This window comes from Leucoraja erinacea, chromosome 11 (assembly GCF_028641065.1).
Source record: "Leucoraja erinacea ecotype New England chromosome 11, Leri_hhj_1, whole genome shotgun sequence".
Lineage (NCBI taxonomy): Eukaryota > Metazoa > Chordata > Chondrichthyes > Rajiformes > Rajidae > Leucoraja > Leucoraja erinaceus.
In genome coordinates this window covers 59,799,886-59,821,943 of record NC_073387.1, presented here as the reverse complement: position 1 = coordinate 59,821,943, position 22,058 = coordinate 59,799,886, and the positions used below count along the sequence as shown (strand labels likewise).

General features: G+C 47.9%; 1 protein-coding gene across 1 annotated transcript; it reads right to left on the bottom strand.

Moving 5' to 3' along the window:
• Positions 1-120: 120 nt before the first annotated feature.
• On the bottom strand, positions 121-20,066 carry cdc23 (CDC23 (cell division cycle 23, yeast, homolog)). Its single transcript, XM_055642528.1, has 17 exons — positions 19,974-20,066; positions 17,865-17,947; positions 17,712-17,784; positions 17,218-17,355; positions 16,279-16,321; positions 15,089-15,194; positions 13,830-13,962; positions 13,042-13,219; positions 11,067-11,164; positions 9,156-9,237; positions 8,738-8,891; positions 5,017-5,136; positions 4,286-4,361; positions 3,607-3,668; positions 3,372-3,450; positions 1,347-1,466; positions 121-750 (listed from the first exon to the last, which is right to left on the bottom strand). The coding sequence occupies exons 1-17, from the start codon at positions 20,064-20,066 to the stop codon at positions 586-588; spliced, it is 1,803 nt and encodes a 600-aa protein (XP_055498503.1). The 3' UTR covers positions 121-585.
• Between the last annotated feature and the right edge of the window lie 1,992 nt (positions 20,067-22,058).

Below are 22,058 nucleotides of genomic sequence, written 5' to 3'. Positions count from 1 at the left end.
CGTGTGTTATATGATATTGATGTGCACAGCAGGTCAGATAATGACCATTTAACTGGAATTTACTTTCTAACTTATCACGTATAATGCTACGAGATATTATCTGACTATGATCTAAGTGAGGCGTTAAAGTAGATTTATTTTTCACTCCACAAGCAGAAAGTAACTCTTCCCTGTTCTTCTGTTGACATTTTAATGGTGATTGCATTTTACAAGAAAGTTGCTACAAAGAGCAGGTGTCTTTGATGTTTCTTCCAGTGTCCGTGTGCATTCATTTCTAGAAACATACATATCTGCTTTATTCTTTTGGCATTGACACTTCATGTTCAAAGTACCACCACATGTTGCTGGCAGATCAAATTGTGCCACAGTCCAAAATCTGTGGAGGTTTGATGGAAATGTTCTCATTAAAAAGACAAACATCTTTAATTTCCCATCGATATTCATGGATACAAAGTCTGAAATGCGTTGAAGCTCTGTATTTTGAAGTGAAGAAGTATATTTTTCAAGTAGAACAGTGTAGATTCAATTGCCAACAGTAAATTCATTCCAAACGCTGACTGTGATAGTTGTGCCTCCACTGTAGTTCTACGGCGTGATGGAGGAAAGATTGAGTGGGGGTACTTTTGCAGAGGGGGTGTTAACACCAGGGACAAATGTCCTTGACTCAGCGGGTACAGTTGTTGGTGAAGCTTCACCCTGGTTCCGTAGCTGTGAAATCTGTCTGAGCAGAGCTTTCCCTTCCTCTCGTGTCTGGAACAGATCAGAAAATTAAATCCAAAACTGCTTTACAATAGACAGCAGTAACCCGATCGTGAAAATCAGCTCACACTCTGTCCTTGCTGGTGTTAAAGCAAGAATACACCTGGTCTTCAGAGGTCAGAGCCTACTCAACTGCCTCTCAGGCCTGTGTCTTGGAGTCATGTTCCCAAGGGATGAATGTTGGGAATCTACCTTCTGCAGCAAGTCATAAATTAGGATACCTGCTTTTGATTACACAATGGCATTGCCACTTGTATCCTTTCACCAAATTCAAAATGAAATGCAACCGGAAGATGGCCTTGTATTGTAATGCAGGTAAATGACCAACCCTCCATCATACTGTAATGAATGGCACTGAAAGCAAAGACTGAAAAATCAGTCTTTCTGATGTTCATAAGTATGAACATGTATAGGTAGGCCCTATTATAGGAACTCTTCTGTATGAGAGGTGACGACAAGTCTGCCATGCGCAACAAGTTCAAAACAAGTCATTCTGATATAGCAGCTCAGTTGTTTCCCCCAACTTCACAGGCAGCCCAGAGATTTCCTTCATATCTAGCTTTAAAGAGGGGGGTGGTGAAACTTACATCATTGTAATCGCAACATTTCTGCGCACAGACAGATGACTCGTCCCACCGTTTACATTTGAAGTAATACTGAGCTAAGGCCCGGAATGCAGTGCTCATTTCATGATGCTCCAGAATCTCCTAGAGATTTAAACAAAAATCAATGAGAAAAACTCTCAAAGTGGAGCCAAAATACATGAATTGCAAATCTATTTATTTACAACTGCAAGATCCAACAATGGCCTTCTTAAATTTGGAGCACGTATGTACTTTAAGTTTTAAGTTGGTTACCTCATCCCAAACTTGACACAGTGCTAAAGCACATCGAACACAACAGTGGTGTATTCTCACCCACCACAGCTCAGCTTTACTCTGGCCACTGGTGAAGTCACCACACAAGATAAATACGGGCAATACTTCTTGTGGAAGCCTTGCTATGAATCCCAAGGCTTACACACCTTACACACAAGACCATGCCTCAGTGTAGATTAGGTTAGTTTAGAAGTAGTGAGAAAACATGCTGACCGTGACCACACTGACCAGCGATCACCCGTACACTAGTTCTATCCTACACTCTAGGGACATTTTACAGAAGCCAATTAACTTACAAACCTGCACATCTTTGGAAAGTATGAAGCAACCAGAGCACCTGGAGAAAACCCACACGGTCACAGGGAGAATGTGCAAACTCCACAGACAGCAGCGGAGGTCAGATTTGAAGCTGGATCTCTGGCACTCTACCATGCTGCCAATGGGCCACCTCTCTCTCTCACAATTGTAGCGATTTCCAGGGAGTAATCAGAAATCTGGCCTCAGAATTAGCTCCTGGGTTAAAAGGAGGACTGGGGAAACTTCCTTTCATTCAGAAGCATCGTCACCTTACTCACACACACCTGAGCTAGGTGGAATCTATACTTGTTCCCAACAGTTGATCCGGCCCTCGCACCCAGACTGGCAATGGAGTCCGACTGTACTTCAATCAGATCCATGCCCTCAACAACTTGACTTTCCCGTTCTCTCTCCATCCCCTCCCCAGTTCTCCAACCAGTCTTACTGTCTCCAATTATATTCTATCTCTGCACGGTGGTGCAGCAGTAGAGTTGCTGACTTACAGCGAATGCAGTGCCAGAGACCCGGGTTCGATCCTGACTACTGCTGTCTGTGTGGAGTTTGTACGTTCTCCCCTTGACCTGCGTGGGTTTCCTCCCACACTCCAAAGACGTACAGGTATGTAGGTTAATTGACTTGGTATGAATGTAAATTGTCCCCAGTGGGTGTAGGATAGTGTTGATGCATGATAGCACTGGTCGGCACGGACCCGGTGGGCCGAAGGGCCTGATTCCGCACTGTATTTCTAAACTAAACTGCTTACTTTGTTACCTTCTCCCAACTACCAATAATCTATGTGCAGGAAGGAACTGCACATGCTGGTTTAAATCAAAGGTAGACACAAAATGCTGGAGTAACTCAGCAGGCCAGGCAGTATCTCTGGAGAGAAGGGACCAGGGGCCACAGTTTAAGAATAAGGGGTAGGTCATTTAGAACTGAGCTGGCTCGAGGGGCCGAATGACCTACTCCTGCACCTATTGTCCATGTATCTATGTATGTAAGGAATGGATGACGTTTGGGTGGAGACCCTTCTTCAAACAATGATCTATTCTATATTGTCCTTGATCCCCATTCCCTTTGTCCTGCTTTCACACCTTCCACTTATCTATGTACCTCCACTCCCGACGAGGGTCTCAAAGCGAAACGTCACCCATTACTTCTCTCCAGAGATGCTGCCTGTCCTGTTGAGTTACTCTAGCATTTTGTGTCTATCTTCGATTTAAACCAGTATCTGCAGGTCCTGCCTACAGTTGAATCTTAAACCCTAAGATGGTAGCTCTGATTGTTATTTCATATTTTAAAATTCTTTCCTTTTATAAGGTGCTAGAATTGTAATAGCCACCCTAAACAGGCGGCCACACACAGACACTGTAATTATCATTTGATTTGGGTCTGCCAGCCCAGCCCAGCCCAGCAAACCTCACAGAAGCAACTTACCCCACAGTCACAGATGTCTTGGACATATTTGATGTAGCACTGAGCTGCTTGATCCGATTCACCCATCTGTTCATGAATTCTGCAACGTAATGCAAGGAAATATTGATAATTGCTGGCAGGAACACAGATGTCTACCCGCACGCATTAGCAGAATACTCTGCAGTTTAGTTTACATTGCCCTTAGGCAGTTGAATAGGAAACTGCAACCCCAGGTTCCCCACCAACTGGTACTTACTTTGCTAGTTTCACCAAAGCCATTTTCTCCACATCACCAACAGAAAAAGCCCTCCAGTAACACTGGCAATTATAAACAGAAGTAAATCATTAGTTTAATTTCAGGTGATGCTCAAGAGCTAGTTAAAGTCTCACACATTTGACACACATTCCTCCACCAGACTAACAGCAATAATCTGCTGAGGGTGATTCTGCTGCAAGACACAAGAGGTTGCCACAAACTGGCTTCCAGCACTGGACGGAGAGAGTGCCGATGACTGGACTTGGTCTGGTCACTCCCGTTTCAACTAGGAGTAACCAACAGCAGTGAATAATCATGAATGATACCCAGTTAAGAGAACAAGAACACATTGTTGATTGTGAATACTGATTACTTTCAATACACAGACATTATTTTAATTGATCCCCTAAAAGATGAAGAATAGATTATGTCTGATGAAGACTTAGGACCCAAATCTATCTATGTTGTCCATAGATGGTGCCTGTGCCTGGCCCGCTGAGTACCTCCAGCACTCTGTGTCTATCTTTGGTACAACTCAACATCTGCAGTACATTTTTATTACATTATAACAGATAAGGACCAGTCTTAACAGATCTTGCTTTTCTCAAGCTGCAATATTCCAACATTACTGGGCATTACAATAAATATTTTAAGTTCTGAATAAAATCCTGGCAAATACCTTCTTGGCTTCTGCTAGCTGGCTCAGCTTTTCATAACATTCACCCAAAGCAATGAGCATACGGGAGTCGTTGGGTCTGTAATGAAGTTGGAGAATGAAGCAATTCAGAGACATCGGGCTTTAACTGTGGGGACAACATTCTAGATGTAGAATTAAGCACGGCCTAATCAATTTAACAGAAGGTACAGTACAGAAACAGGCCCTTAAGCCCAACTTGTCCATGCCGACCAAGATACCCGATCTACGTTAATCACACCTGCTCACGTTTGGTCCATATCTCTCTTAGTCTTTCCCATCCACGCACCAGTCCAAATGGATTAAATGTTGATAGAGGTGAAGGCTCAATTACTACCTCTCAGCCTTACTCAGCACTGGGCTCTGTACCTACTGTTAGTGTGTACATTAAATAAACAGAAATGGTTTCTAAACTCATTAGGCTGCAGTTTGTTTCATTTTAAAGTCAGTTTCTTCAATTGGAACAATACACGGTTGGTTTCAGGGACAATTTTTCTTTTGAATGACAAGTTCTCTATTAAAGTAATAAGCTTGAGGATGTTTAACAAAATTAAGATCCAACATTAAATTCTCTATTAAAAAGGTTGAAATGTATAATTCTACCTCTAATTACTTTTGCAGAAATCAATCACAGAATGTTACAGACAAATCAGTAACAGTGAATACTGTTATTGGGCATCAAATGGAGCAAAGCTGTAATGAGTTAGTCGCCTCACCTCAGCTGATGAGCCCGTCTGTAATAATATAAACAGTAAAATGGCATCTTGAGGATTTCATAGGTCTGCCCCAGTCCGTACCAAGCCCTGTAATCTCTTTTGTTCACCTCAATGGCATGTCTGCAGAAACACAAGATTTCAAGGTCTTTTATTCTCACATGTACCAATTAAGGTACAGTACCAATTAAGGTACATATGCAAATTACCATACGAAAAAAAAGCAACAAGACACACAAACACATAAAAGTTAACATAGACATCCACCACAGTGGATTCCCCACATTCCTCACTGTGATGGAAGGCAACAAAGTCCAGTCTTCTTCCTCTTTATTCTCCCGCGGTCGGGGCAGTCGAACCATCAGTCGTGGCGATCAAAGCTCCCGCAGCCGGAGGTCGAAACTCTCGCAGCCGGAGGTCAAAGCTCCTGCGCCTGTGGCGGTCGAAACTCCCGTGGCTTGGAGTTCCTGATGTCGGTTTCTGACCAGGGACAGGGGGCTCCGTGATGTTACGTCCGCAAGCACCCACGGTTGGAGCTCCGAGGTCGATCCCTGGCAAAGGGATCACGGACTCCGGGATGGTAAGTCTGCAACTCCGCGGTGGAGCTCTCAAAGGTCGGACTCCAGCAAAGGCCGCCAACTCCTCGATGTTAGGCTGCAGTGCGGACAGAGATATGATACGGAAAAAAATCGCATCTCCGTCGTGAGAGATTAGAAAAAGTTTCCCCCAACTCCCCTCCCCCGATAAAACAAGCTAAAGAACACATACTATTTAAACACAAAGGAAAGGACAGACAGACTGTTGGCGAGGCAGCTACTACTGGCACCACCTGGTGAACCACCCTGCACATTCCTCATTTACACATTTGCAACGTAATCAACTACAAGGTAAAATGTTGCATCAACCTAGACCTCATGTGGTCAAATCTATCCCACAAGCTGATGAAACATATCCCTAATTCCATGAACGTACTTTGATTGCATCCTTTTTACAAGGTATAGATGATGAAAGGAGTAATTGCTGTAGGAGAGTGACATTTTGTAGGCCATGTCTGGATTACTGCATCAGTTTTTTGCGTTTAACCTCAGGAATAATATGCGACTTAAAGGGAATCAGTAAAATTGCATCAAAATCAAATTATGGCTCTAGATATACAAGACCATTTGCTGTCTAGTGGGGAAAATCCACACAAAAGACCCCAAAACTAATAAAATGTAACTATGTCTCTCCTCAAAGTCCTCAACGACCTCCTCACCTCTGCTGACACTGGTTCCCTCAACATCCTCATCCTCCTTGACCCGAGTGCAGCCTTCGATACAGTGAACCATAACATCCTGCTTACCAGACTTGGGGACCTTGGCATTGAAGGTTCTGCACTCAGCTGGCTCTGTTCCTATCTTTCCAACAGATCCCACTTCATCTCTCTCCGTAACCGCACCTCTGCTACAGCCACAGTCACTCAAGGCGTTCCCCAATGCTCCGTACTCTGCCCCCTCCTCTTCATCATCTACATCCTCCCTCTTGGTCAGATACTCCGCCACTTCAACCTGGACTTCCACTGTTACGCCGATGACTCCCAGATCTACCTCGGCACCAAATCCCCCCACAACCCCCCCCTCTCCCATATCAACTCCTGTTTGTCAGCTATAAAAACCTGGATGCAACATAACTTCCTCAAACTCAACAGCGATAAAACAGAATTCCTCCTCATAGGCTCCAAATCCACACTCAGCAAAATCAATAACCCCACTCTCACCATCGACGGCACCACTGTCTCCCCATCTCCCCAGGCCCGCAACCTTGGCGTGATCTTTGATTCCACCCTCTCCCTTGAGCCTCACATCCGCCATGTCTTTAAAACCTCCTTCTTTCATCTCCGCTACATCGCCAAACTCAGACCCTCTCTCACACCTCCCGCTGCTGAAAGACTCATCCATGCCTTCATCTCCTCTCGACTGGACTACTGCAACTCACTTCTCCTTGGCATCAGCTCCACCTACATCAACCGACTCCAACTGGTCCGGAACGCAGCCGCCCGACTCATCACCCACACCAAATCCTGGCATCACATCACCCCAGTCCTCAAACAACTTCACTGGCTTCCCATCTCCCACCGGATCACCTACAAAATCCTGATCCTCACCTACAAAGCCCTCCACCATCTGGCCCCCCATATCTCACTGACCTCCTCTCCCCCTACCAACCCTCATGGTCCCTCAGATCCACATCAGCCGGTCTCCTCTCCATCCACAAGTCCAACCTCCGCAGTTTTGGGGACAGAGCCTTCTCCAGGGCAGCTCCCAGGCTCTGGAACTCCCTCCCCCAACTGATCCACAATTCCGTGTCCCTCACCATCTTCCAGTCCCGCCTCAAGACCCATCTCTTCACCTCTGACTATCCTTAGCCCCACGTCCCCCTCCCTTTTCATCTGTGCTTGAATTGCCTCATATTGTGTTTTGAATTGAATTCTGTCTTTAATTTGTGTACTAGTCATGTCTCTACTATTTATTTCATTCCCCTTACATGTTTTTTCTCTACTTGCTAAATTTTTGTAAGGTGTCCTTGAGACTCTTGAAAGGCGCCCATAAATAAAATGTATTATTATTATTATGTAGAATACTGGAGTAATCTAGTAAGCATTGGAAAGAAACATCAACGTTTCTATAGATATGAACATAGGGAAAGATTTGCATCTGTTAATGTGGGTCCCTTATAAACTGGGACAGGAGAAACTATATTGAAGAACCAAGAAATTGCAGAGAAATTAACTACATTCATTGTGCTTCAACTTTAAAGATGACACAAAATATCTCCCGGAATGAATGGAGAACATCAGGTTTTCCTGAATGGAGAACATCAGGAGCTCAGGGCCGGCAGACATTGACGCCAACAGAGACAACAACCTGGCTGCTCAACACCCACCCGGCTTGAGATCTAACTATTCCTTTGCTTTATGTTTCATTCGCAAGAAGATCGGGTTTTCATTTCATAATTAGGCTGCCAAAAAAAACATTAGTTTAAGATTTATGAGGATGTTGCCAAGACTAGAAGGTGTGAGCTATAGGGAGAGGTTACGTAGGCTGGGTCTCTATTCCATGGAGCACAGGAGGTTGAGTGGGATCTTATGAAGGTGTATAAAATCATGAGAGGAATAGATCAGGTAGACGCACAGAGTCTCTTTCCCAGAGTATGGGAATTGAGGACCAGAGGACATGGCTTCAAGGTGAAGGGGAAAAGATTTAATGGGAATCTGAGGGGTAACTTTTTCACACAGAGGGTGGTGGGTGTATGGAACAAGCTGCCAGAGTAGGTAGTTGAGGCTGGGACTATCGCAATGTTTAAGAAACAGTTTGACAGGCACGTGGATAGGACAGGTTTGGAGGGTTATGGACCAAGCGCAAGCAAGTGGGACTAGTGTAGCTGGGACATTGTTGGCCGGTATGGGCGAGTTGGGCCGAAGGGCCTGTTTCCACACTATATCACTATATGACTCTACAATAAAGTAGAAACCAAAGGGTCTTGAACCACCCTCACATTCCTCATTTACTCACTTGCAACTTGTAATCAACTACAAGGTAAAATGTTACATCAACATAGACCTCATGTGATCAAATCTATTCCACAAGCTGAGGAAAAATATCCCTAATTCCATGAACGTAATTTTGATTGCGTCCCTTTCACAAATTTAAAGAGAGCATGATTTTAACAGAGAGCTGCAACGAACCTGTAGGCTTGAATAGCAGCAGAAATGTTCTTCATTTCCATGTACTCGTGCCCCATCAGAGTCCAGGCACCAAGGTATCGAGGATTTAGCTTCAGTGCCCGTTGGAAGTACAAGGCTGCTTTCTCGTGTTGAGACCGTAAACTGTAGTAGTTCCCTGAGAACAGAAAGACCGACCATCTGATCACAATCCCGTTATGGCAGCTTCACACAGTAGACCCACGAGGCCAGCCACACTTAACGCCCAGGGTTACGGGCTGGGGATAGGCACAGAGCAAATAAACAATGCAAGACTGGAGAAACTCGATAGCTCATTAGTTCCAACAAAATATGAGGGTTAAACAGTCCGTAGCAAACAAGTTAGTGTTTGGTTGTTGATCAAATGATCGAGCAATGAGTGTGTGGCTGGTGAGCAACTCACCGATCACGCAGCAGGTTTCCACTCGGTACTTGTCGATCTCACACAGGTTGTGAGCCAGGTAGCTCAGCTCAGGCTTCATGTTCTGTTGCAACAGGAAAATGGCAACAAACGTTTCTGTAACTCACGTGCAATGGTCAATTGATTTTTTAAATTTACTGATGTATTAATCAAATTTACATTTAGCACAAGTACAGCCTGAGAAGACCGTAAACAGTCAACAAACCTCCATATGTATGGAAGATACATTAACGGGAACAATCTGACAACTTGCATCAGACCATACAATTTACCTTTAAGGTGCAAATCTAGGAAGAAAACAAAAGATAAGGCCGAATCACCAGAGGATGCCTGTTAACCGGTGGAGTCACTAACAGTGCTCCTTTATATCACACAGTAGATGGTCACTGGGAGCTAGAACAAGTGCACAGATTAATCAAGGAACTAAGTTAAAGGACAGGCTAGGACTTTGTGTGCAGGAGGAACCGGGGATACAAGAGGCATATAAAATCATGAGAGGAATAGATAGGGTAAATGCAGAGATTCTTTCCTCATCGCTGGGGATCAAGAACTGGAGGGCATAGGTTTAAGATGAGTGGGGAAAATGTAATAGGAACCTGAGGGGCATCTTTTCCACACAGAGTGGTGGGTGTTTGGAACGAGTTGTCTGTCAGTGAAGGTAGTCAAGGAGTCAACATTTAAAAGACATTTGAACAGGTACCTGGAGAGGAAATGTTTCGAAGGATTTGGTCCAAATGTGGGCAAGTAAGACTAGCTTAGATGGGGCGTCTTGGTTGGCACAGTCAATTAGGGCCAAAGGGCCTATATCCGTACTCTATGACAGTTCCACAAAAAAAAAAATTGTCACATTTCACTAAACTCACAAAAATGAACCTAATAATTGTAGAATTTAAAAGGTCCTGTTGAAATTGCAGACGGCTCAGGAATAGAAACATAGAAAATAGGTGCAGGAGTAGGCCATTCAGCCCTTCGAGCCTGCAACACCATTCAATATGATCATGGCTGATCATCCAACTCAGTATCCTGTACCTGCCTTCTCTCCATACCCTCTGATCCCTTTAGCCACAAGGGCCACATCTAACTTCTGTGGCAGAGAATTCCAGATTCACCACTCTCTGTGCGAAAAATGTTTTTCTCATCTCGGTCCTTAAAGACATCCCCCTTATCCTTAAACTGTGACCCCTTGTTCTGGACTTCCCCAACATTGGGAACAATCTTGCTGCATCTAGCAGCTCCAACCCATTAAGAATTTTGTAAGTTTCTATAAGATCCCCCCTCAATCTTCTAAATTCTAGCGAGTACAAGCCAAGTCTATCCAGTCTTTCTTCATATGAAAGTCCTGACATCCCAGGAATCAGTCTGGTGAACCTTCTCTCTACTCCCTCTATGGCAAGAATGTATTTTCTCAGATTAGTAGACCAAAACTGTACACAATACTCCAGGTGTGGTCTCACCAAGGCCCTGTACAACTGTAGTAGATCCTCCCTGCTCGCATATTCAAATCCTTTTGCTATGAATGCTAACATACCATTCGCTTTCTTCACTGCCTGCTGCATCTACATGCCTACTTTCAATGAATGGTGTACCATGACACCCAGGTCTCGTTGCATCTCCCCTTTTCCTAATCGGCCACCATTCAGATAATAGTCTGCTTTCCTGTTCTTGCTACCAAAGTGGATAACCTCCCGTTTATCCACATTATACGGCACTGTACTGAATCTCACTGATGGTCACATGTTGGTCTCTCCTTCATTGGCGACACATTTTGTACTGGGGTTAATGGTAGTCCGTGACAATGCAACTGTTCCCAAATTATGGTGCACACATCAGAGAACTTGGTGAGTGAGAAACAAAGATAGCTTCATCTGCAGTGACCGGTCTAACAAGCCTTACCCGAACATACAGGAGATTGGATAAAGTGTCCATGTTCTCTATTCTATATGGATCTTGAATCCGTAACTCATTGAAAAGAGTTAAAGCTCTATCAATGTCTAAGGATGGCAGACAAAGAAACAAAGAACAATCAGCATTTCCATTACATATCCACAATGGAACATGATACAGCAAAATAACACTTCACAAACAAACAGGGCAGGACAGGGCGTTCGATCTATTCTGCTCTGCAACAACACTCTCAGGGTCAAGATGATTTCATAAATCATAAATTAAATTTCAAAATGTTTATATCATCCCAATTACAAATTGAATTAAAACAGGTTTAAAACATACCCAAATAATAATACTGGGGTACTTATTGCTTCATGATGTGCTTTAGAAGAGGTGGCCGCCACCTCCTAGTTGTGTTCACAGACCCAGTCATATATTTGCAAATGACACCATGTAGCCTCATGCACACCAAGTGTCAATGAACAACACTTATCTATCAAGACACATTTCAATTCAAGGCTGCATATTTGTTGGGCAAGGTCTAGTTTTTTCTCTTGTATAAAAATAACAATTCCTCAAGAAACTAACAAAAAAAGAACTGCTGGAAAATCTCTGCTAGTCCAGCAGTACCAGCAGAAAGGACAATGGCTTCATGTTTCAGGTCAGGGACCCTTCCTCAACTTTCCACAGAAGCTGACTGACGGACCGAGTCCTTCCACTATTTCTGCTTTTGTTTTTGATTCCAGCACCTGTGGTTGCTCACGTTTGGATGTTATTTTGTACACATAACTTGGCAAAAAACCTGGCATGTCATTGAAGGAACTTTAAGTACAAGTTTTATTTGACCCAACCTGAGTTTCCATGACAGTCTGCACTATTTTTAACAAACTCATGTTGCCTGGGCTGAGTTAACCAGTGCTGGGAATTGCCACTGTCTGCGACTGTGTGATGGTCCGCTGGATGCTAGGCAACTAACAAGGACAGTTTAAAAGTTCGAACCGATTATGTTAATTTATTGAAAAATAAAATGGCCCCTTTCTTCAAAATACAAAAAATTTTATATTTTAAATTGCTCTACTAACTTAAATATAGCTGTTCATTACTTTTTTATGATAAATCCATTTTCAACAATTTAATCAAATTTCAGTGACACTGTTCTGATGAGAATCAGGGAATATGTTTTAAAACACCATCTGCACCGACATCACCAAATGGGGTCAAAGTGTGAACCCTCCCCCTTGCTCTTTAGGCAGGTGATAAATCCACGGCCAAACTAGAGCGGAGCATCCCTTTAGCAGGTAAAGGGAGGACATCGTTCCCATCAGTGGATGGCTGAAGGAGCAGTCACAAATAAAACATTGGCCACGTAGTCTGGAGGCAATAAGAGGATCAACTTCTTTCACAGAATGCACCATACACATTGTGTAGAATCAATCAATGAGGTTTTCAAAGAGGAGCTGCATCGATAGCTGAAAGTGCGGCATTTGTACGAAAAGAGACAGGCTGATGGGATTCCCTGACCACGAGCTGCTGCTGGCTCTCTCATGTGGTCATAATTCAATCACTCTGGAGTTCTGAGTCTCTTCAGACTGCTGCTGCAGATGTGTCCAGATGTTGTCCGACCCACATCACTAAAGAACATTGGGGAGGGGGAATGTGGTCTTTGCAAACCCTCATCAGAGGCCAGTAACATAACTGCTGCTATGGCACCCCGCATGGATAAAGATGAATCTCCTGGCAAAACTAGGTTAGTAAAATTCCTATTTATGGAATACACAAAGCTTGCATCTGATCTTGTTATTAAAAAAGGGGAAGAATTCTGGTGGTAGATCGATGTATTTAGTAGTCTTATCATTAACTTCTAGAAAAGGTCAACTGCAAGAAATAGAAGCTGAAAAATAAGTTTAAAAAAGATAAATCTATAATGGCAGCCAAGGCAATTGAACATAAACCAAATAGTTAAACTATTGCTGCTACTCACCTCTCACGTTGTGATAAGCCACTGCTATTTGAGAGATGATGTAGGTGCTTTTGGAAAACCCAGCATCAATCAGGTTTTGGTATTTCTGAAGAGCCTCTTCAATTAACTGCAGCTCTGTGTATATGTGAGCCAGGAAGAATTCTTTCATCCATGTACTGGGCAGAACCATGGGCTTGAGCTGAGGGAGTAAAGTGAAGGAGGGCTTGTAATAGAAATCATTCTGCAACTGGAACTGTGGTTTAACAAATACTTCATGGGGGGAAAAAAAGCTCACTTTGTCACTTTGCCGCCCTTTCTCAGGGTAGTGAACACCTTATTGAATCATAGAGTCATACAGCACAGAAACAGTCCCTTAGGCCCAGCTCGTTCATACCGACCAAGGTGCCCCATCTACACTGGTCCCGTCTGCCTGCGTTTGGCCCATATCCCCCTAAACCTTTCACATCCATGTACCTGTCCAGATCAGAGACAGATGTTCCCTCCTAATCAACAGCTGGAGATCTGCTCATTTCTTTCGTACACAGTTCAGTGGGCATAGTCAGGGCATGGAAACAGGCCCTTTGGCCCAACTCGTCTCTGCTTACAAAGACTGCATTAAGGATATGATCCTGCAACACGCTGAAGTTTTATTGAAGTTTGGATCGTCAACATGAGGTTATGATTCATTTATCATTAAACCCAACTCCCAACCTAAAGCTTGCATTTTTATACACTAAATTTCCTTTTTTATAGAAACGTTTTATTTTCAATGACAGGATCACCACGCAAAGCAAAGCAGACAGACTCACCATCTCCTTGTCAGTGATGAGGTTGCACAGTTCGAGCCAGGCTCCCCAGTGAAGTGGCAGGCTGTGGGTCGCCTCCACAAACACATCAATGGCCTCTTTGATCAGGTCAAGCTTTCGTAGGACTACTCCATACCTAATGTACAAATGATTCATTGTGTCCGACAGTCACACCAATCTATACTAGCAAAGCAGTCTACATGAACCATTTATTACAAAGAGCACAGGTACCTAGTTACCAGATAAATCATTGACATTATTACCTACAAGAGATGATAGTGAGGAGTTTTACTGATCCTGGTTGTTTCAGACTTTCCCTACCACTTCCCAACCAAGAATCATCTTCATGATTCTCCTTAGTTTGAAGAAATATAATATAATTGTCGAGTTTGTTTCCTTTCCATCTACACTCGGGTTCCTTGTTCACATCTATGCTCAACTTGTACAGTTCTGCACTGGCACCTTTCAATCACCTCCTTTCAAAGATGAAAATAACATTTCCCTTTGGTATTTCCTCATAACAAGCTTCAGCACCAGCGACCCGCCCTGTGGCTCTTACAACCAACACCCTGCCAGGTCCCAAACACCTGCATCGATAGGGAGCTCACAACTATAGGGGCCATCAGTTCAACGAGTTTGCAAACTATTTCAGTCCTAACTTTAAAAACCATCTCATAAGATAAACATAAAATATTCCATAATTTGGTTTATGGCTTAAGTTTATATTAATTAAATACCATTTCACAATGTCATGGTTTCTACACACACTAATAATCCTCGGGCAGTCAGAGTGATACAGTGTGGAAACAGGCCCAACTTGCCCACACCAGTCAATGTGTCCCAGCTACACGAGTCCCACCTACCCACATTTGGTCCACATCCCTCCAAACCTGTCCTATCCATGTACCTGTCTAACTATTTCTTAAACTTTGAGATAGCCACAGTCTCAATTACCTCCTCTGGCATCTCATTCCATTCACCCATCACCCTTTGAGTGAAAAAACTATCCCTCAGATCGCAATTAAATCTTTTCCCCTTCACCTTAAACCCATGTCCTCTGATCCTCGATTCCCCTCGTCTGGGCAAGAAACTCTGTGCATCTACCCGATCTATTTGTCTCAGTCACTAACCAATTACAAAGTACAACTCCTGGAGCAATAGAGGAGTACTGAGATATGGGTCCCACTCACTTTTGGTCAAACACAAACTCATGTGGAGAGTCCAGAGGATAATCTAAAAGTAGACATGCATGAGGTACCTACAGATAAAGTCCAAACCCATCCAGTTCCCGGGCTTTGTGCTTTTTGCTCAGCTCCACTCGCAGTTCCCTCAGAGACTCGTTCTTCACTTGTCCTTTCTCCAAAGGGCCTGCAAGCAGAGACAAGACTGAAGCCTGGAGTCCGATACCGCTCTGATTTAGTGGACACATAATGCTGCTGCTGTTTACATGTTCCCATCCAGCTACATTGATATACTCCCACTCTACAATGATTAATTGCAGTGCTCTGGTGGTTCAGCTAACTTATTCAATGAGACAGGGATGGAAACCAGTGAGATGCTCCCTGGCCCTGTCCCTAGAAACAGAGAAACATAGGTGCAGGAGTAGGCCATCTGGTGCTTCGAGCCAATTTGATCATGGCTGATCATCTAAAATCAGTAGCCCGTTCCTGCCTTCTCCCCCATATCCCTTGATTCCATTAGCCCCAAGAGTTAAATCTAAAATAAAATCCAGTGAATTGACCTCCGCTGCCTTCTGTGGCTGCACGGAGTTAACAGGACTTAGCAGCTGACCAGAGAGCAGAATGTTGGGACTGGGATGTAGGAAGGAAATATTAACCAAGATCCCAGCCGAATGATAGCTAAAGATTCTTCCCCCATGATCAGGATCACATTCAATAGCTGCAGGTGAAGCAGTTATAGAGTAAAACAAGAATCATGACCAGTCTACAGAAATGCATGTGTAGAAAGGAACTGCAGATACTGGTTTAAACCGAAGGTAGACACAAAATGCTGGAGCAACTCAGGGACAGGCGGGACAGGCAACATCTCTGGAGAGAAGGAATAGGTGAAGGGTCTGAAGAAGGGTTTCGGCCCGAAACGGCATCTATTTCCTTCGCTCCATAGATGCTGCTGCACCCGCTGAGTTTCTCCAGCATTTTTGTGTACCTTCGATCTTCCAGCATCTGCAGTTCCTTCTTGAACACAGGAATAGGTGACGGTTCGAGTCGAGACCCTTCTTGGCCTGAAACATTGCCCATTCCTTCTCTCTACAGATGCTGCCTGTCCCGCTGAGTTACTGAGCATTTTGTATCTATCTACAGAAATACATCCCTGTTTCAGGCGAGCAGCAGAAAACATTACAAAAATATAGATTCAACAGGAAAACCTAGGACTTACATCATTAATACAAACAAAAATCACAACTTAATTATTCTCATTAGTTTTAATTTACCTAAACTGTCCACGGTTTCATCGTCTTTCTTCTTTTCTCCAGACTAGAACAAAGAAAGTACGTTTATTCTCTTGTGTTGAGTCTGGAATCCCAGGTACAATGTGACAGAGATGATAGTTGGGTTAACATTTACATTGCACAGACGGATGGAACTTTCACAACGCAGTTCCATAATGCTAATGGGATGTAATGCAAGTGGTGAATTAGGGAACAGTATTTGCATTACACCGACCCAATTGTTTATAACAAGATTTTAATTCTGGTGCAAGGGAGCACCTTAAACTTTGGAGCCACTTTGGAAAATGACAGCAGTAAAATAGCTGTCAGGATAAACAGTCTAAAAAAACCCCTGTTTCCATGTAAACACCCTCAGACGGGATTAGTACGGGTGTCAGGGGTTATGGGGAGAAGGCAGGAGAATGGTGTTAGGAGGGGGAGATAAATCAGCCATGATTGAATGGAGGTGTAGACTTGATGGGCCGAATGGCCTAATTCTACTCCTATCACTTATGACTTTATGATCAGTCTCTAAAGAACAGTTTCACTGCGATGGCCACTGAAATTAACATGTAAAAGCTTCCACTTACACTTGATCAACGATACTCGATTAAACAAGAAACATAGAGCCTGCAGCAGTTTTAGCTTGCAGTAACAATATATAAATGTAGCCATTAAAGACCGTTAATTTTGAAAACCCTGTGAGAATAATAACTTTGTTCATCAGTTATAGACATTAGGTGCAGGAGTAGGCTATTCGGCCCTTCGAGCCAGCACCGCCATTCAATGTGATCATGGGTGATCATCCCCAATCAGTACCCCTCACAATAGCAGATATAGGTCATGCGGCCCATCAAGTCTACTCCACCACTCAATCACAACTCCTCCAAAGTCCTGTAGCAGTCAGCACAGACTTGCAGCAATCCTGTGAGTACACCTTACCAGATATCTGGAGTACATGTAGAGGAAGTAAGCCTTCTGGCTCTGACAGCCCTTGAGGAAATACGCTGCACGGTCATACTCCTTCAAATCAAAGTACGACTTGGCCAAGGTGTAGGCGTCCAGATCTGCAAGGTCTTCCTAAGTACGACAAGAATTTATCAGAGTTATACCAAACAGAAACACAATGCTATGAGAGAGTGCAGACACATCTCTCCTCCTGAACCGACCACAACATCTTGTCAATGCAAACAATAAATTAAACAGCGATTAATCTCACTCTTGCTCCAAGACAGACCAGTGTAAATTGTACTGAAATACATCACTACACACTTTGTTCTATGTAAAATGTGGATTTCCAGTCGAAATGAAATCAATCTGTAGACTCAGTAGTAGGCCCACTTACTTCTGTGCTTCAGCAATTCAAGTACTTGCCAAGATGCTTAATTTATTTTAGAAACTCAATCTGTGTATTTATTTTAAAATGATGGCCATACCTCAGTTAACGGAGGGACAGGAGGCAGCTCGTCCTTCGGGAGAGGATCCAACGAGAAGGCCAGCTCGGAAGCCCTGGTTGAACGACATCAGAATGCATCAGGTCCACAATTTGCAACACCATGGAAAACACACAAATGCATTACAACGTTTACCCGTAGACAACTGAAGGATCAGGACACACTTCATTTGGAAAAAAAACCTTTCCACCATCAGGAACTGCAGAATGAATGAATGAATAAGTTTATTGGCCAAGTATGTACACATACAAGGAATTTGCCTTGGTGCTCCGCTCGCAAGTAACAACACGACATACAGTAACAATTAAGAATGAAACATTAAACATTAATAATAAAAATGGTTTGTAGTAGTTATGTTCCTCTTGCTTAGATGTGAGGACCACTGAACGTTATTAATATAATTCACACAATCACATCGCCTCTGCTCCATCACACATAATAACACAAACATCCTTAAAGTGCTCCACACAAACGTTCATCACAGGTGAACAAGTGCTCACTACAACATAACTGGATTATTTAACACCTGTCCTTGGCCGACTAAATGACTGTACATTGCTGCAGAGTAGCAACAAGCTGAAGGGCTTATGTCCACCTTGTCTCGGTTACAGGGCAGTTAGTGAGCAGATACTGAGGGGGGGACGGGGGGGTGACGGGGGTGAGGGGGGGGTGACGGGGGGGGACGGGGGGGGGTGACGGGGGGGACGGGGGGGGTGGGGGGGGGGGGGTGGGGGGTGACGGGGGGGACGGGGGGGGACGGGGGGGACGGGGGGGGAGGGGGGGAGTGACGGGGGGGACGGGGGGGGGACGGGGGGTGACGGGGGGGACGGGGGGGTGGGGGGGTGACGGGGGGGGGAGGGGGGGGTGACGGGGGGGGACGGGGGGGGGTGACGGTTGGTTTGGGGGTTTTTCGGCGGGGTGGCTGGGGAGTTGACGGGGGGGTTAGGGGGGGGACGGGGGGGGAGGGGGTGACGGGGGGGGGGGGGGTTTTTTTTTTTTTTTTTGGGTTGTTGACGGGGGGGAGGGGGGGGGGGTGGAGGGGGGGGGGGGGGCGGGTGTGGCGCGGAGGGGGGGGGGGGGGCGAGGGGGGGGGGGGGGGTGCGGGGGGGGGTGGGGGGGGGGGGGGGGGGGGGGGGGGGGGGGGTGGCGGGGTGACGGGGGGGGGGAGGGGGGGGGTGGTTGACGGGGGGGGGGAGGGGGGGTGACGGGGGGGGGAGGGGGGTGGGGGGGTGACGGGGTGGGGGGGGGGGAGGGGGGGGTGACGGGGGGGGGAGGGGGTGGGGGTGGGGGTGGGGGAGGGGGGGTGACGGGGGGGAGGGGGTGTGACGGTGGGGGGGGTGGAGGGTGAGGGGGGGGGGGGGGGAGGGGGGGGGGGGGGGGGGGGGGTGGGGGGGGGGGGGGGGGGGGGGGGAGGAAGGGGGTGGGGGGGGGGGAGGGGGGGGACGGGGACGGGGGGAAGGGTGGGGGGGGGGGGGGGGGAGAGGGGGAGGGGAGGGGGGGGGAGGGGGAAGGGGGGGGGGGACGGGGAGGGGGTGACGGGGGGGGAGGGGGGTGACGGGGAGGGGGGTGGGACGGGGGGGGGGGTGGACGGGGAGGGGGGGACGGGGGGGGGTGACGGGGGGGGGGGGGGGTGACGGGGGGGGGGGGGGTGACGGGGAGGGGGTGACGGGGGGGGGGGGGGGGGTGGCGGGGGGGGAGGGGGGTGACGGGGGGGGGGGGGGGGGGGGGGGGGGGGGGGGGGGGGGAGGGGGGGGTGACGGGGTGGGGGGGGGGGGGGGGGGGGGGGGGGTGACGGGGGGGGGAGGGGGTGACGGGGGGGGGGGAGGGGGGACGGGGGGGGAGGGGGTGACGGGGAGGGGGTGACGGGGGGGGGACGGGCTGACGGGGGGGGGGGAGGGGGGTGACGGGGGGGGAGGGGGGTGACGGGGGGGGGGGGGGGGGTGGGGGGGGGGGGGGGGGGAGGGGGGGGGGGGGGGGGAGGGGGTGACGGGGGGGGGGGGGGTGACGGGGGGGGGGGGGTGACGGGGGGGGGGGGGGAGGGGGTGACGGGGGGGGGGGGGGGTGACGGGGGGGGGGAGGGGGGTTGAAGGGGGGGGAGGGGGGTGGGACGGAGGGGGGAGGGGTTGACGCCGGCGTGGGGGGGGGGGGGTCAGCCCGGGGGGGGAGGGGGGTTTGACGGGGGGGGGACGGGGGTGGTTTTGACGGGGGGGGACCACGGTGACTCCGCGGTCACGGGTCTCCCACCGGGGCGCTGTGAGTCAGGCCGCGCTCGCGACACAGGCCGCCAACCGCCATCAGCACGCGCTTCACGTCGCACAGTCCCGCGCCCGCCGCCATCTTGCCGCCGTGAAGCCCCGCCCCTCACCATGCTCCGCCTCCCAGACTCCCCCTCCACAGACTCCGCCCCTCCACCCGACTCCGCCCCCCGCCTCCGACTCCCCCTCCCACCGACTCCCGCCCCCTCCACCGACCCGCCCCCCATCCGCCCCGACTCCCCACCGGACCGCCGACCGCCCCCCTCTCCGCCGACTCCGAACCCCCCCCCTATCCCCGACTCCGCCCCCTCCACCGACTCCGCCCCCTCCTGCCGACTCCGCCCCCTCGCCGACCCCGCCCCCTCCGCCGACCCCGCCCCTCCCCGGCCCCGCCCCCTCCCCGCCCCGCCCCCCCGGCCGCCCAATCACAGCCGGCAGCTTGAAGGTGCCGAACTATTTGCGTCCACTGGGTGGCCGAGCGAGCCCGTGAATCAGCTGGGACACTCAGGAACTGCGGTGCTGCAATCTGGAGCACAAAGTCAAAGTGCTGGAGGAACTAAGACTAAACGGGACTCCGAACCTGCAGTTCCAATAACAAACATTTCCGGATACATTTGGACAGGGACATGGTATAGGAAAAGGTTTAGAGAGATAGGGCCTAAACATGGGCAGCTGGAACTGACCCCATGGGCCCCTACCAGAGACCGCCCACCATCCGCCGTCCGCCCCCTCGCACCCGCCCCGCCAAAGGGCCTCACCCCCACTCACTCCCACTCCACCCCGACTCCGCCCCATGCCCCCTCACACCCGACACCCCCAACATCCCCCCGACTCCACCTCACCCACACTCCGCCCCCTCCCCCCGACTCCGCCCACTCCCCGACTCCGCCCCCTCCCCCACTCCGCCCCTCCACACACCTCCGCCCCCTCACCACACACTCACACCTATCCGCCGACTCCGCCCTCACAGACTCCGCCCTCTACACCGACTCCGCCGACTCCGCCCCCTCCACCGACTCCGCCCTCTCCCCCGGCCCCGCCCCCCGGCCGCCAATCACAGCCGGCAGCTTGAGGTGCCGAACTATTTCCGTCCACTGGGTGGCAGAGCGAGCCCGTGAATCAGCTCGGACACTCAAGGAACTGCAGGTGCTGCAATCTGGAGCACAAACTCAAAGTGCTGGAGGAACTGAGACTAAAAGGGTCTGAAGAACCTGCAGGTCCAATAACAACATTTAAAATACATTTGGACAGGGACATGGATAGGAAAAGGTTTAGAGAGATAGGGCCTAAACATGGGCAGCTGGAACTGACCTAGATGGGCTACACCAGGTCAGCATGGGCAAGTTGGGCCGAAGGGCCTGTACACTCACTCACACTCACTCACTCACACACATTCACACATGCTCACACTCACTCAAACACATGCACGCACTCACACACATCGCACACTCACCCATTCACTCATGCACACACAAATCATCTCACATTCACACTCACACATTCACTAACACTCACTCACACACTCACACACACTCACACTCACTCACACTCACACTCAACACCTCACACATGCACACACTCACATACTCACTAACAGTTTCACACACTCACACATGCACACACTCACGTTCACACATTCACTAACACTTTCACACACTCACTCACGTTAGACTGCTGGTGATGTGGATACACATGATGTAGATACACTGGTGATGTGGATACATGTGTTGTGGATACATGTGTTGTGGATACATGTGATGTGGATACATGTGATGTGGATACACTGGTGTTGTGGATACATGTGATGTGGATACACTGGTGATGTGGATACACGTGATGTGGATACACTGGTGTTGTGGATACATGTGATGTGGATACACTGGTGATGTGGATACATGTGATGTAGATACATGTGATGTGGATACATGTGATGTGGATACATGTGATGTGGATACATGTGATGTGGATACACTGGTGATGTGGATACATGTGATGTAGATACATGTGTTGTGGATACATGTGATGTAGATACATGTGATGTGGATACATGTGATGTGGATACACGTGATGTAGA